Source organism: Caloenas nicobarica, chromosome 22, assembly GCF_036013445.1.
Source record: "Caloenas nicobarica isolate bCalNic1 chromosome 22, bCalNic1.hap1, whole genome shotgun sequence".
Classification (NCBI taxonomy): Eukaryota; Metazoa; Chordata; class Aves; order Columbiformes; family Columbidae; genus Caloenas; species Caloenas nicobarica.
Window position 1 is genome coordinate 3741792 of NC_088266.1, and position 14292 is coordinate 3756083.

Consider the following 14292-nt stretch of genomic DNA (forward strand, 5'->3'; position numbering starts at 1 on the left):
CACACTATGGTACATAAGCCTAGATTCCACTAGCTGTAAAATACTGCAGGAAGAGATCGGGGCACAATGTGGGCATTGCCTGTACCTAGGCTCTTGGGGACGAAACTACAGCATTTGCCTGTCCCTCTCCTGACACTTCGAGACTAACGAGCCCTCATCATCTCACAACCAGCCGACTGCTAGGGCAGCAGGACCAGCAGTGGAAGCGTGAGCAGGTAGGCTCAGAGCCCAGGCTGCAGAGCTAGTGCCAGTATTGATCAGGAAAACTGAAAAAAGTAAACAACTTCTCTGTAATTACTCAACTTGATGGATGCCAGTAGGTTTGTTTGCTTTCTGCAAAGATGCCAATAGCCTAACGGAGCAAACATTGCCATTATGTAATAAAACTATACAGGTAATTAAAAAACTCCTGGCTGGACTACAAACAAGAACATTATCTATTAACTGTTTCAGTGGAGCAAGAGGGAATGCATACTGAAGATTCTGTTTCATTTGAGGGAAGACAGATTTAATGGATACTTGAATAAGAGCTGAGCCAGTAAGGAATCACTTATCAGTGGATAGGAGAATTTCCAAGGCAGCTTGCATTCTAAAACATATGGGAAATAACATCTCTCAATGACTCTTCTCCAACACAAAAGGGTTTGTAACAACAGTGCTGACAGAATCTGAAACTGGAACTCCAGACTTTCAGCTTTGACAATGGAATTATCGCACATTATTCTTTCTAAGTAAATTAAACCCATTAATCATCATAATTAGTAATGTTCTGTGTCAGTGATATGGTAACACAGCTAGTCATTATACTGTGTTATTAAGAAACTAAAGAATGATACTACAGCCACTACATGCTGCTGCTATCACTGGCTGGCTGCGGAGGAGTATGTTAATGCCCAAGGTTTAAGAAGGACTCCAAAGAGATACCATCTCCCATGCTGGCTTTAAAGCCCTGGGGATGCTGAGAGACAGCAGAAGAGAACAAATTCATCCTTAGTATGATTCTGCTTGAGCCAGTGCAAGCATGGCAGAAATTATTTTGGCCCACGTGATTTCCGTCTTGATTTATACTTAGAAAAGCCAATGTCATTTAAGTGTGAAGACAACTCGCGTATCCCCAGGGATGGGCTGGGTTGCACACAGAGTCCATTAGGATGCTGAGCTTTGGCACAGTTTCCCTGGTGCTGCTCTCATTAACATTTCATCACAGTGTATATTGGAACTGCATTAAAAATGTGGTTACCAAACATTAAAGACCTATACATTAATAAATGACTGGCAGATTTTGATAAACCTTTATCATGATGCAAGTGCCTCACACCAACCCACAACATGTAACACTCAGACACTAGACATGTTGAGCCTTTACAATCTGTTAATGAAGTACTTTAATCTCGTTGTAGTCCACTTTTATTAGTTTGACTTGAGTTATACACATAGGCCACCAGTGGCAGAGGGTAGCCCATGTGCTAGGTGCGCAAAAAAAGGCCCCTGATGATCCCTGACCCAAAGAGCTTACTAGCCAGGTAATCACAACAAATAACTTTCTCAACAAGTTTTTCTTCCTTCTTCTGCAAAATGCCTCTGGACAGAGGGAAAAATTTTTACCTAATAGATTTGTTACTTGAAATGAGTTACCAAAATGTTTCACTAATTTCATTAACTATAGTGCTCACTAGTCAGATGAGGTTGCTTAGTTACAATTGCCATTTTGAATTATTTTTGCTCCATGACTCGACAAACCATGAGTTCCTTGATCGATTCTGATGTTGATGTTTCTTCTAAAACAGCCAGCTCAGTCACTAACACAGCATTTGGCTCTTCTAAGTCAAGTTTTTATGTTGTGAGCTCCATCTAGTGATGTATCGGAAGCCTTATCTCCAGCCAATCTTGACACTGCATGCAAGGTATATTGTGGTGGACACAAGGGATCTGGGATTGAACAGCACGGGGATAAAAAGCCTTTCTGCCTGTTGGAATTTCTCTGAAGACATCAGTAATTACAGCGTATCAACATCTAAGAGTTGCTGTGCGGCACAGGCAGTGGAGTCAGCTGGGGAGATAGGTAGAAAGCTAGAGGAAAACAAGGTGAAACACAGCCCAGCAGCTTCAAAGAGGACTGCCTTTATATTCATCACACACAGGTCCTGGCAATTCTCTGCAATGAGACAGATCTCCCACCCTAGCACCTCCTGGCACCCCAGTGCCACAGTCTATATAGCATCTCCCTTTATTCCCCTTTCAACAGCCCTGGGAGCTGCTGGGATTTTAAGCACTTGCGTATTTAAATGTAGATTGGAAGCTGGGAGGGCATATGAAGCACAACAGCAAGGAGAGGGAGGTGGACAAGAAAAGCAAGAGGGATGCAGGTGTTCTGAGTACACAAGGTTTATGGATGACTTATTCAGTAATAGACCATCAATTATAGTGATGCTGTCCCAGCTGGATTAACTCCTGCCAGACAGGAGACATTTGGGAAGACAGATTTGCTTTTCTGTCAGTCACGATCAAGACCAGCGTTCCCCACTCAGTCAAGCAGGTACATGCGCGTTCTGTCCTGCAGAGGAGTTACTGACAGCATCACAAATTTCTGCAGGAGTTCAACAGCCATTTGCTGCTTTCCTATCTGACCGATTTGGCAGGTCATTGTAGGGAAGCTAGCACCACTGGTTCCCCTTCTGGCACAAACTCTTCATGCTCAGCAAGCATAAGAGCAGACCACTCCCTAACTGAGAAGATGGTGCTCAAGTCTTTCAAATGTTTTAAACCACTCCCTGGAATCCACTGCACTGTGAGATAAGCGGCCTCCTTGCCACCCACAAAGCGCTTCAGGAACCCTGGAGGGAAGGATTCCCATGGGGCAGGTGTTTATCATGAGCACAGCACCACATACAAGATGAATCATCACACCCCAATGGCAGCCCCTGCAATAAGTTCCTAAGCATACAGGACAAGAAGCAAAAGATGATGCCTGTCTGCTTTCTCTTCAGCCCTCCTAGCTGGTCCTTGTCATCACTTGTTTGCTGTTTGTGAAGGGAGTTTTTGTGCTTGTGGATTTCTGTTCCTGCCTCTGGATCTACAATAATCCCATAATTGTGATGCCAAGCAGTGCTTGAAGACAATTTTATCACAGTCTGTATAATGAGTAAATACCATTAAGTTAGACGGATTTTCACATTAATTCTCCGTCCCAGTGACAAGCCAGGAATTAACACAATTGATTTTCCAGTCCCTGCTCATTATCAATCATCCAAGAACTTAGTCACATTTCATCTGTTCCACCTGGGTCCCAGCATTTATTTGTAGACTTCAACATATATTAAACTAATAAAAAACAATGGCCATAGAGACCTCTGTGCTCAAAACCCAGACGACAACGAACTATATGTGTTCCTAACTCCTTTGGTGGGAAACTTCCCACTATGAACCACTATCCTGCAGAGAACAAGCAGTGGGGAGGTCAAGGAACAGCCTGTTGTACACTGCCTGTTGCACTAATATTTTCCATTTTGCAAATAAAATAAATGCACACCTCTGTGTTACTCTCTAAAACCTTAAAGAAAATGGTAACTCATAGGGTGAAAATAAAACAAATAAAATCTGTTAGAAACCAAGATTTTCTGCTTTATCAATGGCTGAGTTCATTTCCCCCTGCAGCCTGGTAAGTACATCCATTCACATATAAGTAGTTCTACGGCAGATTTCAGACTGGAACAGATTTTTATAACCCAACTTTGAACTCTAGCAAGCATAGAATCCCAATTGGTGAGGCAATAAGCTGCAGCATCAGCCACAGAGAACAAGGACTAACAAGAGGTGACACAGTGAGCTAACAGGCACTGGGGATGGGCTGAGCAGGGAGATTGCTGCCAGCCAGCTCCCTCAGCAACCTCAGGATCACAAGCACTCCTGACACATCCCAGCAAAGTTAGACAGCTCTTCCAGGTCTGGGATTATACAAAGCTCTGCCAGATCCTCTCAGCCCTATTCTATTTCCAGTCTTGTTCCCCATATACAGTTCTTCCAGCTCACTTCAGTCCCGCCTTGCAACCACATGTTCAAGCTATTCTGCCCATCCAGGATGTCTACAGTGAGCACTGATTGAAATTATATTCATGAGCTAGGCAACAAGCCAGGGGACTATTTTTACTGTCACTCACTTGGCAGTGACTGGAACAATTTATAACAAATTGAAGTGTAAGGACTTGATAATGAAACTATTTCATTCTCATCTCTGATTCAGCTGCCACCTGTAAAACTGCAGCCAGGAACAGGCTCTGGAATTGCACTATAAGACCATTAAACTTCCACCAGGCACTGCCTTCATCTTTATGCCTTTATTTCTGTGCCCACCCAGACCAGCTTTGTTATTGTAAATGACTCCTTCTCTAGCTGGTCCCTGAACTGATCAAGGACCCCAGACTGATTTACTGCCACAAGGACAGAGAATAATGCAGCTGTCTGCATCTTTTATAGACAGGTATCATGTGCAGAGTCAAAGCCCCAGCACTCATATGTCCTTTCCTGTCCAAGTGTCACCCTAGTAAAGGGAAGCAGTGCCTGCTGGAACACCACAGTCTCTTGGGACAGATGTTTCACATCAAGGACAAAAAAATGGGGCAGAGACTGTGTTTAGCCACTGACATTTTACAAATGCCTGTGCTAGTACTGTGAACAGATCTCCTGTCCCAGGAGCCAGTTTCTGACATTCACAGCTGGACTGGCACCATTTGGTGGTGGCTCTTTCCATCAATGTCAGCCCCATCCCCAAGGTGCTTTATGCTACTATTTTAGCCAAACTGTTCAAAGCTACACAAATTTATAATCCGAAGTAATTTCATCAGCTGTTGGGACAATGGCTAACAAGGCTGGGAACATGGTTTATTAGACCCTCCTTCCATTAGGTCAAAGTCTTAGAAACTGCTCATTTCCCACAGTGTGATGATGTTTCACAGCCTTATTTGCAAACACTGAGATGCAAATTGTCTGAATTTGCCCCCTATATGGAATAGGTATTTAGTTTATTCCTTTACCGCTAGTCAGTCAGCCCATTCAGGGAGCAGGCCTTCTTATTTGGGTTACTGGGACACCTAAAAATATGCATTGTCTTTATTCTTTGTGCTAAATCAGTGACAAGGCCCTGTTTCCCACACAAATTGAACCACTGCCTATAAGAACTTTCCATTCAAGGTAAGAAGACTCTAGCTTTTGTCAAAATTGCTGGGCTGTTCGGTGTTTCCCAGTTAACAAACTGCACACTAATTTAGCACTAGAAGAGCAGATACTAGGACCTCCCACCTCAATTAGCACCCTAAGTCTTTGCCAGAACAGTACAGCTGTCCAGTACTAGTCTAGGCTAGGCCAAGACATCTCTGGTCCACCACTTCTCTCATGGGGAATTAGGTTTTTTTAGACTGTGGAACAAGGTCAAAGGCATCAGGACAATCCAAGAGCTCCTGGTGGAGGATCCCTCAGCCTAGGGCACAGGTACCCTGGGTGCTGCAGCAGTGCTGGAAGAGCAATGCTGCCATCTGGGGACAGCCACGCTTTAGGCTCATTTATGACACATGGGATGCGCTACACTGTCACAGTCCTATGGAGCAAATAAAATCATCACAAGTCAGGAGCAGAGACCATGGCACTGGAAGAATGGCAGACCACACAGGTGAGGATGAAAAAGTCCATCTTTATTTAAAAAGATTAGAAGTTCAACTGAAACCTCCTTACAAAAGAAAATTCTGCTCATTGATGAAAATGTTCCGAAGTCTGCCATTAGTATGAGATGATCACTGCTACTGACCTTTTTATCTGATGATATAGAAGGACAGGACTGTGTGATTCATAAAAGGACTCTTACACACAAAAAATTATGATCTTTCATGAACTTATACTGTAAATACAGCAGACAAAGATCCTTCTCCTTCCAGGAAGATGCTCGAACACATGTGCAAAAATACAACTGGAGTGATATAAAATAATCAAACACAGCATAATTAACAGAATAACATTCAGACATTTTATTGGATAAGAAGAAAGGCCAGGAGGTGCTTTAGGACACATTAACAGATGGGCTACAGATCTGTTCATCTGCAAGCGTAGACTCATCACATTGCAACACAGCTTGTCAAGAGAGACCTGAAAGAAGTTTTAGAAGTTTATATTCAGGGAAAGTAGCATGGGGCAGGGAGGAGAGGGGTAGGGAAAGAGACCCAGCACCCTTATCACAAAACAAACCCATAAAGGAATCTCTCTTACCACTCAATGTCTATGTGGAGATTTTTTTGGTCTACCTACATTGGTTAAGTCACTTGTTAGGTTAGTTCATACCTAAAATGTTTTCTAGTACTAACATACTTTTTGGAAAGCACACAGAGATAAAGCACTTTTTACTTTCAAAGCTCTCTACGACAATGATGTCGGCTCAGCATCCCTGTGAGGTAGGCAAAAATTAGCTGTTTTCTTAGACAGAGAAGTTAAATTACTTCCTCAAAGCCATGATGAAGAATGTGTTATTTATTACTAATAGCCTTAAGAACCTGGAATGATATTGTTTTTCACAGACAGGGAATTGGAGGCAACCAGCATCTGCTAGTAAGGAATTACTGATTTTTTCATCTCCTTCTTACTACTGAAATGCTTTGAATCCCCCCCACCTTAAGAAGTGTTCCACAAAGACACATGTACTAGTGAGCTCTTCCTTCATCTCTGTAACAAAAAGCCCTGGTCCTTTCCAGCAGTAAGGAGACACCCTACACAGTGGGCTTTTTCTTGCTAGTAAAGGGCAGCCTAGATACAATTAGAGTTACATACGCTACTCCACCAATGATCAGAACCTACATCTCTCCACCCTTACAATTACAGTTACCAAAGATATGAGCCAAGTATTAGTTAAGGAATTTAGCTTGAGTACTCTAGTTTATGTAAAAGGAGTAGAAAAAGGTAACTATCCATTCTTTTAAACTGACGGCTATAAAAGAACAAAGTATCATAAAAGAAAGCACGCAGCTGCTACACAGGGCAGCAACAAAGCCATGCTGGGATTAACCTAATAAACCTACATATCCCCAATTGCAAGGTTATAGATTCACCAGCTCAGTCCATATGCTTAGAAAAGCTTTTGCTTTGCCAAAAAGTGAAGTGCATCTCGGAGCCAGACTGACTGTTCTTTATTCTGTAGGTCCACAAGGAAGTAACAATAGATACTGTGTTGTGTCTGTATTGAAAACAGTTTCAAAAACCGTTTAGATATCTCCGTCCACCCAGCTGAGCTGAACTTTTGCATTTTCTCCTCATGTTTCTAATCTAAACAAGTATTTTACTGCAGCAAGCAGCACGCAGCTGCTGAAGTCATCTCCTTTTTTCTTGTGCCTAGTCGGATTAGAGAGATCATTTGCCCAATTTTAATAAAATATGAAACTGTGGCTCATAAAATACACCTGCAAAGAATCCTTCTCATTAACTACAGCTCAGTTGTAAAGCAGGAGACCAACAGCTGGGTAACACTGGACAATATGAAGCCATTAAAAGTCACTTAACTGTCTATACCATGTAATCTTGTACCATCAACTCAGCTTTACCACTGTCAGCACACTCCACTAATATAACACTCGGCACTTTCAGATGGACCCCCCAAGGGCACAACTTACCTATGACAGATGCGAGATAACACCATGCCAGTTTATTGCTGGTTTATTGCTCATGTTTAAAAGCCCTTTAATTAGTGGTTAGCACGCTCCCACTTGGTTCAAAAGCAAGGGTGTGCTCCAGGCACCACTAGCTCTAGTTCAACACCTCTATCAATCCCACTGAAGCTTTCTACAACACCTGTAAACAAACTTTTCCCCAAAACCCTGCATACAGGAAAGGAATACTTTTTCTCCAACACAGAAGAGAATTCAGTTGCCACTGAGTAACATGGTATGGATCAAATGCATCTTTGCACTGGAAGTCACGCTTTTTCCCGGTTGTGTTTGGCATGTTTTTCACACTGCTACACAATTGCTGAAACAATCAGTTCTCCAAATGGCCACATGAATGTCAAGTGGCAACATCTGCAGGAGAAAACAAAACAAAATCATAAGGTGTATGGGGGCAGAAAGAGGTGAGGAACTTCACTTCAGAGCTAACTTAACATTTAAATGTGATTCAGTCTGGACTAGTAGGAAAAATCTTGTTAACAAAAATGGTTTCTTCCTGTTTCCAGTCCTAATTTTAATGCAGAGACAATGCAATAATCCTGATTTCATTTTTCTAAACCTGTATCTTTCTCCTATCCTGAACAGAGTTTCTTTTTGGGCTTCATATAATAAGACACTTGACTGTAATACTCCAGGCTCCTAAATAAGTGGAGAAAGATAATTGAAAAATTATTTTTTTAAACTAAGATTTGTTCTTCCACTCAGGTATCCATTAATCCATATTCAGACAGAGAAATCTGGCACTCTGTTGGCTCTCCCTTAACTCTAAGACTGTCACTTCAAATAATAAATTCTAAGCAAACGCAAAAATGGAAACCATTTGTTTATCTATGCATTGAGGGCTTTTCAGTTGAATGATTTGCATTTACGGCTTCAGTTTTCATAGTGGAATACAAATTTTGGCTTAAAGTTTGTGCAGTGGGCTACTCATGCTCCATTTTAGCACCAACATTCCACAGAGATACATAACTTTGAAATTTCCAGACTGTCAGGATCAAGCAGAAACAACAGTTAATGAATTAGTATCTAGTGCATTTCAGGGGGCTTGGAAATAAAAGCTCAAAATTTGTCTAGGAAAAACAAAACAAAACAAATACAACAGATGAAGATGAACTATGCTCACAAGGGAGTGAAGTAATAGCACCTACATTGTTGTGATGCTAAACATTTGGCAGTGTTTTCTGTTTACCACACAGGAGACAGGAGACTCCTTGACCATCGTAAGAAAAGGAGTGATAAGAGCAATCACTGTGCTTGTGAAGGGAACAGCAAGTGTGTATTTGAGGCTCAATCTTACTTTTGTTGAGTTGACAGTGAAAGAATTCAGTGGAAGAAGGATGAGGTTCTTTAAATGTTTCCTTGTCCTCATGTCACCTTGCTCCACTGAAGCAAAGCTGTACAGTTCACACCTTCTGAAGAACTGACAAATAACTTTTTAAAGTCTGTTGCACAAGCTAACCAAGACCAGAAATCATCAAATTCACATACAATCAACAGCTCAACACGGTCTCTCCATTCTTCCCACTGTCCATAGTGGGTCATCTCCCCACATCATCTACTGTTAATTGGCAATACTGAATTGTGAGGCCTGACTCTACAGCTCTTGTTACAGTTTGGGCAGAGCACCAGCTGGTGCCAGCGTAATACCAAAAACATAGAAAAGCCCCAGGAGGAGGTTGAGCTTGGCTGTCCGCTGAGGAATTTTGTTGAAGCTCTGACTTCGAAACTGCCTCTCCAATGAAAAGGCCATGGGGATGGTGAGGAGTGGCAACGCCATGCTGATGGTATAGCGTGTGGCCAGCACACAGAAAATCAGGTAGGGCAAGAAGAGCAGCACGGTGTAGAGAATATAGGAGAAGGCAGGGCCGATGAGGATAGCCAGGGTGACAATACCCGCCTGCCGGTCAGACTCCATGTCCCGCGTGTTGTTGCTGTGCAGGATGGCCTCAGTACTGAGCGCTAGTGGGACAGCGTAGAGCAGCGGCGAGACAGACAGATAACCAACCTGCACAGCATGGGCAAACATGACAGCCAGGGGCCCAAAGGTGATCAGGATCACCACGTCTCCAAGGGCAACATATTTAAATCCAATTCCTGTGGCAAGACACAAGAATAAAATGAAGCATCGTCAAACAACTCAAATGACAGAAGAGAATGGATAACATAATAGATCAGCCCTTCCCACAGAAATATTGCAAAACAACCAACACACATGTAGCTATGATCAAGAAGCATATTTTCTCTTTTTTCCAAAGATAATAAAGGAAATGCAACTTCTGAATTTCTCCAGTCAAACAATGTAACAGAAACTACGGCCCAGGTTCTAATACCCATTTTTGCATCTAGAAGTACAGATTTCTGCAGAAATCTATAGAAATAAGGTACTTTCTAGTGTGATCATGCATATTAGAACCTGATCCTGAAGAAACACACAAAACACTCAGAACAAAACACAAAACTGGCAAGATTCTTTCCAGGAAAGTCACATAACTGTTTGAAAGTTTGACAGCTCGAAACTGACTTTGTTTTCATAATAATTATGTTTGTATCTATTCAATACAGGAATACAATAAAAACATCCTCATCCTATTAAGAACAAACACAAACTGTTCTACTCTCATAATGAAACTCCATCCAGAGAATAACAACAAAACTTTCCAAACCAAAGTAACAGATGCCACCAATGTAAAAGAACATACGCAGTGAGCTGTACTGCTGAGGGATATGAGATACACATCACAAAAAGTTTCAGCAATAGTTCTGATGAGCATCTAAAGCCACATATGTAAATAACAATGTCTCAACACCACTTTTCAACTGAAAAACTTGGCATACCTGTTCCCATGCCTTCCCACAGCAATCAATGAAGAACACAAGTTTATGAACCAGTACTTCAGGAAATACCACCAAATATTTTTAAGGCGGTTAACTAGATAGATCACTTTTTCGAAACCCTTGACAAGTGACCTACTTCTGTCACATTTACATTCCGACTCACAGCAAATGGGATACAGCGCTTACCTCCAGTGTAAAGGAAGGAGCTGGAGAGTCCTCCGAAGTAAATCAGGGCCAGGTGCTCCAGCTTGAGCGTTGAGAGAGTGTAGAGCCCAGCCGCACAGATACAGCCCACAGTGTAAAGGAAGACTCCAAACCACACCACGTCCTGGGGCTCCAAAATCTGGTCCACCAACGTCCTGTCATCACTCTTCTTGTGATCGATGCCTTTGGAGAAGTCGTAGTAGGTGTTCACCAAGTTGCCGGCCCCATGCACGGCCAGGACGGTGACAGCGCTTCCCAGCAGCAGCCTCGGGTCCAGCGCTCCCTCGGCCCGGTACGCCAGGGCGCTGCCGAGGGCCACGGGGGTGAGGGAGGCACTGAAGCTCCAGGGTCTGAGCGCCAGCACATAGGCCGCGCATTTCTGCCTCCAGGAGCCGTGGGGGCCCCTCTCAGCGCCCGCCAGCGCGGAGCCGGACTCGCTCCTCTCGCTCCCGCGGGGGCTCTCGGCGCTAATGCTGATCTTCTGCACCAGGTCTCCCGGCCCCATCGCTGTCCCCGCCGGCCCGGCTCACAGCGGCAGCACCTGGAAGGGGAAGGGCCGCCCGTTAGCGCGGGGTTCGGGCCGCCATGGCCGCGCGCGTGCGGCGCCTCAGGGGGGGAGGCGCGCGCCGCCCTTACCGGCCCGCCCGCGCCCCGCGCGCGCCCCAGCCGCGCGCCTGCGCCCGCCGGCCGCTCCCGCCGATTCGCGCAGCGGGTTCCGCGCAGGGGCGCGTACCGCAACGGCGCCCGGCGTAAACATTAAACGGTCCAACGCGCGGCTGTAAGGGGTCACCCTGAAGCACAGCCCACCACTGCTCTAGGCACCGTTACGGCAAGGGAGCACCTGCAGCCGGGCAGCGCCCCGGCTGCCCTTGGTCCTGCCGTCGGCAGCCGGACGCATTTCAGCAGCGCACACCGGGCGCGGCCCCGCACCGCGCTGTTCCCTTCACGCATGCGCACAGGCGCTACGGAGGGAGGAGCCAGCGGGCGCCTGGAAGGTGGGCCTAGCGTGGACTTTTCACCAATAGAACACGCTCAGCCTTCTGATTGGTCAGTTTTACTGCCACTCACTCCCGGTTAGCTTGATGATTGGCAGGAAGGCGACAGTGTCTCCTTGCGGTTCCTTGGGAGAAGGGGCGGAGCTGCGAGCGCTCCTTCCCTTTTGCTCTTTTTCTACGGGTCAGATGAGGTGCCTATCAAGGCCCTTTTGGCGGGCTATTGGCTAGCAGCGGCTCGCCGGTCCGTCAGGCGCGGCGGAGGGGAGGGCGCGGGGCCCGGAGCTGGGGAACCGGCGGCGGCCGGGGCGGAGGCGGTGAGTGCGGCTCCGGAGCCTCCCCTCGGCATCGCCTCCCCCTTCCCTCACCCCACCTCCCGTCACGGCCCCGCCACCACGGCCCTCCCGCCTCAGCGCCCGCCGGGGTGGCGCCCCGCGCCCTGTCAGCGGCACCGGCGTCTCGGCCCCGCGCCGCGGTTCCCCGCCCAGACCCGCCCGCCCGAGCCCTCCGACCCCCGCGTTGCCGCTAGAGGCCCCCTGCCCACTCCGGCGGCGGTGCCCGCCCTGCCCTGCCTCACCCTTCCCTCGCTCCCGGCCTGTGGAACGCCGGCCGTGGGATCCCCGCGGGCCCGGGCCTGCCGGCTCCTGCCCGCCGGCCGCCGCGTCCCTCCGCGGGTGCGGCAGGGAGGGAACTCCCGCGCAGGGGCGGCCCGGCCGGCGGGGATGGGGCTGCTCCGCTGGGCCGGGGGAGGTTCTGCTGGCTCCCAGCCGCGGGGGAGCCCTGAAGCCACCTCACGGTGTAATCCCGGTGGATCTTTGTGTGGGGTATATTTAGAGAGGAAGAAGTTGAATTTTCGGTGCCTTGTGTTGCTGTGGGGCCTTCTGTCGAGTACTCGGGTTGGGCTTATGTAACCTGAAAATCGAGGAGTTCAAACCTCTAAAATATTTTCCACGTAAAGAAAGACTCATGAGAGAGTTTGGTTATGTGTTATGATAGTAAACATCCTGTTGCAATGATTGGTGTTGCTATAGGTAGACTTCCCATCTCTAAATATCTACTGGAGAACGTAACAGGCCCTGAGTGCCGAGTCTTCCTTGTGTTGGTATAAAATGAGAATTTCTGTGGAGAAACTTGAATGAAAATATTCAAGGAGGAGTCAGATATGATAATGGTATAATCATGGGAATGATTGTGCTGGCTTGTTGTAGGATAAACCCCAATCTCACCTTGCTATTTTTCAGCTATTGCATGACTCTGGATTTAGAATTAGATCACCATGGGGTGGGCACCTGACCTACTGGAGCGTATTTGGGTATTTGAGGAACTGGAGAGCAAGTAGGCTGGGGGCCAAGGTATTTTATGGTGATACAGTTTTATCACAGGGTTGCAAGGCCTAAGAAATAGTTGTGACTTGTAATTTTATGCTTTACTGGTACAGCATCCTTGCATGCAATGGAACGTGTTTTGGAAACACACAGTAGGGACAGCATTAAGAAAGAAGCTCAGATATTTCAATAGCTGAAAGCAGTAAAAAAAAGTCTTTTTCTGAAGAACTTGCAGGACTTGACGCCCCCAAGCCCCAACATACCACCGTCATGTCGGGCACTGTGTCCATTCTCCAACAATTTGCCAACGGCTTGAAGAGTCGCAGTGAAGAGACGAGGGCAAAAGCTGCCAAGGACTTGCAGCATTATGTCACCATGGAGCTCCGTGAAGTGAGTGCTGCAAATGAGATCGTTTATCCCTGTTTGTCATATGAGTATAGGGCTGAGTACTTTGGGGATGGAGGTTTTGGAAATATGGAAGCTGGTCTTAGAGAGGAGGTGGGGCGTAGCCAGGAGCTTACCTTCGCCCCAGCATGTAGGAGAGATGAATGAGTTGGTGACACAGATGGGCTGTCAGGCACCAGAATAAATAAACATGATATGTCTAGGGCACAAAGGAGAGATACTGTTTTACATTTATAATGTATGGTTGGTTTAATTTGTTTTTATTTAAGTGACATAAGAAGCATTGTCTTTATGGAGGTTTGGGGGGGCAGGAAGGAATGAAAAAATGCTAAAAGCTGATTCGAACTTTTTCTTCTTACAGATGAGTCAGGAAGAATCTACCAGGTTTTATGATCAGCTGAACCATCACATATTTGAGCTGGTCTCCAGTTCTGATGCAAATGAAAGGAAGGGTGGGATTCTGGCTATAGGTGAGTGAAAGTGCTTAATGCCTCCGGCGAGTTTTCTCTTCACACTTCTGTCTTTAGGGACAAATTTTCAAAAGGAATGAGCTTTTATAATTGGGGCCTTACGTCTGACTGCTCAGTATGCTGGGTGCGTGCTAGTTGCTGGGCTCTGAAAAACTGTCTGTAAGTGTCAGCACGGGAGCTGCCGAGTGCTGAGAGTGGCTGAAAACCTGGTGCTTAATGGGCCCTGAGCTCTTCTGGGAGCCTATAATCAAATATGAGTGCTGAGCTCAGCTGAGAACAGTTTGTGCTGTCCATTTATATGTATCAGGGTGGTCTGACTTTTCTCAGTTTTCTTCTGAGGAGATTGATTCTTGTTATTTAATTGACC

At 45.9% G+C, this 14292-nt stretch overlaps 2 protein-coding genes across 6 annotated transcripts in view; one reads left to right on the top strand and one right to left on the bottom strand.

Moving 5' to 3' along the window:
• Positions 1–5990: 5990 nt before the first annotated feature.
• UBIAD1 (UbiA prenyltransferase domain containing 1) overlaps positions 5991–14292 on the bottom strand; it is a 326949-nt gene continuing 318647 nt past the window's right edge. Inside the window, exons 1-4 of one of the 5 annotated variants that reach the window (XM_065650283.1) lie at positions 11467–11690; positions 10716–11274; positions 9700–9788; positions 5991–8048 (exon numbers count right to left, since the gene is read on the bottom strand). In XM_065650283.1, the coding sequence (XP_065506355.1) occupies positions 7980–8048; positions 9700–9788; positions 10716–11238 (681 nt within the window). In that variant the 5' untranslated portion in view covers positions 11239–11274; positions 11467–11690 and the 3' untranslated portion in view covers positions 5991–7979. Of the gene's footprint in view, positions 9789–10715; positions 11275–11369; positions 11447–11466; positions 11691–14292 lie in introns of those variants that run through there. The other 4 variants (XM_065650280.1, XM_065650279.1, XM_065650281.1 and 1 more) reach the window with 4 other exon arrangements.
• Positions 11969–14292, top strand: part of MTOR (mechanistic target of rapamycin kinase) — a 57799-nt gene continuing 55475 nt past the window's right edge. Inside the window, exons 1-3 of the mRNA XM_065649821.1 lie at positions 11969–12042; positions 13277–13440; positions 13817–13925. Of these exons, the coding sequence (XP_065505893.1) occupies positions 13321–13440; positions 13817–13925 (229 nt within the window). The 5' untranslated portion in view covers positions 11969–12042; positions 13277–13320. The remainder of the gene's footprint in view (positions 12043–13276; positions 13441–13816; positions 13926–14292) is intronic.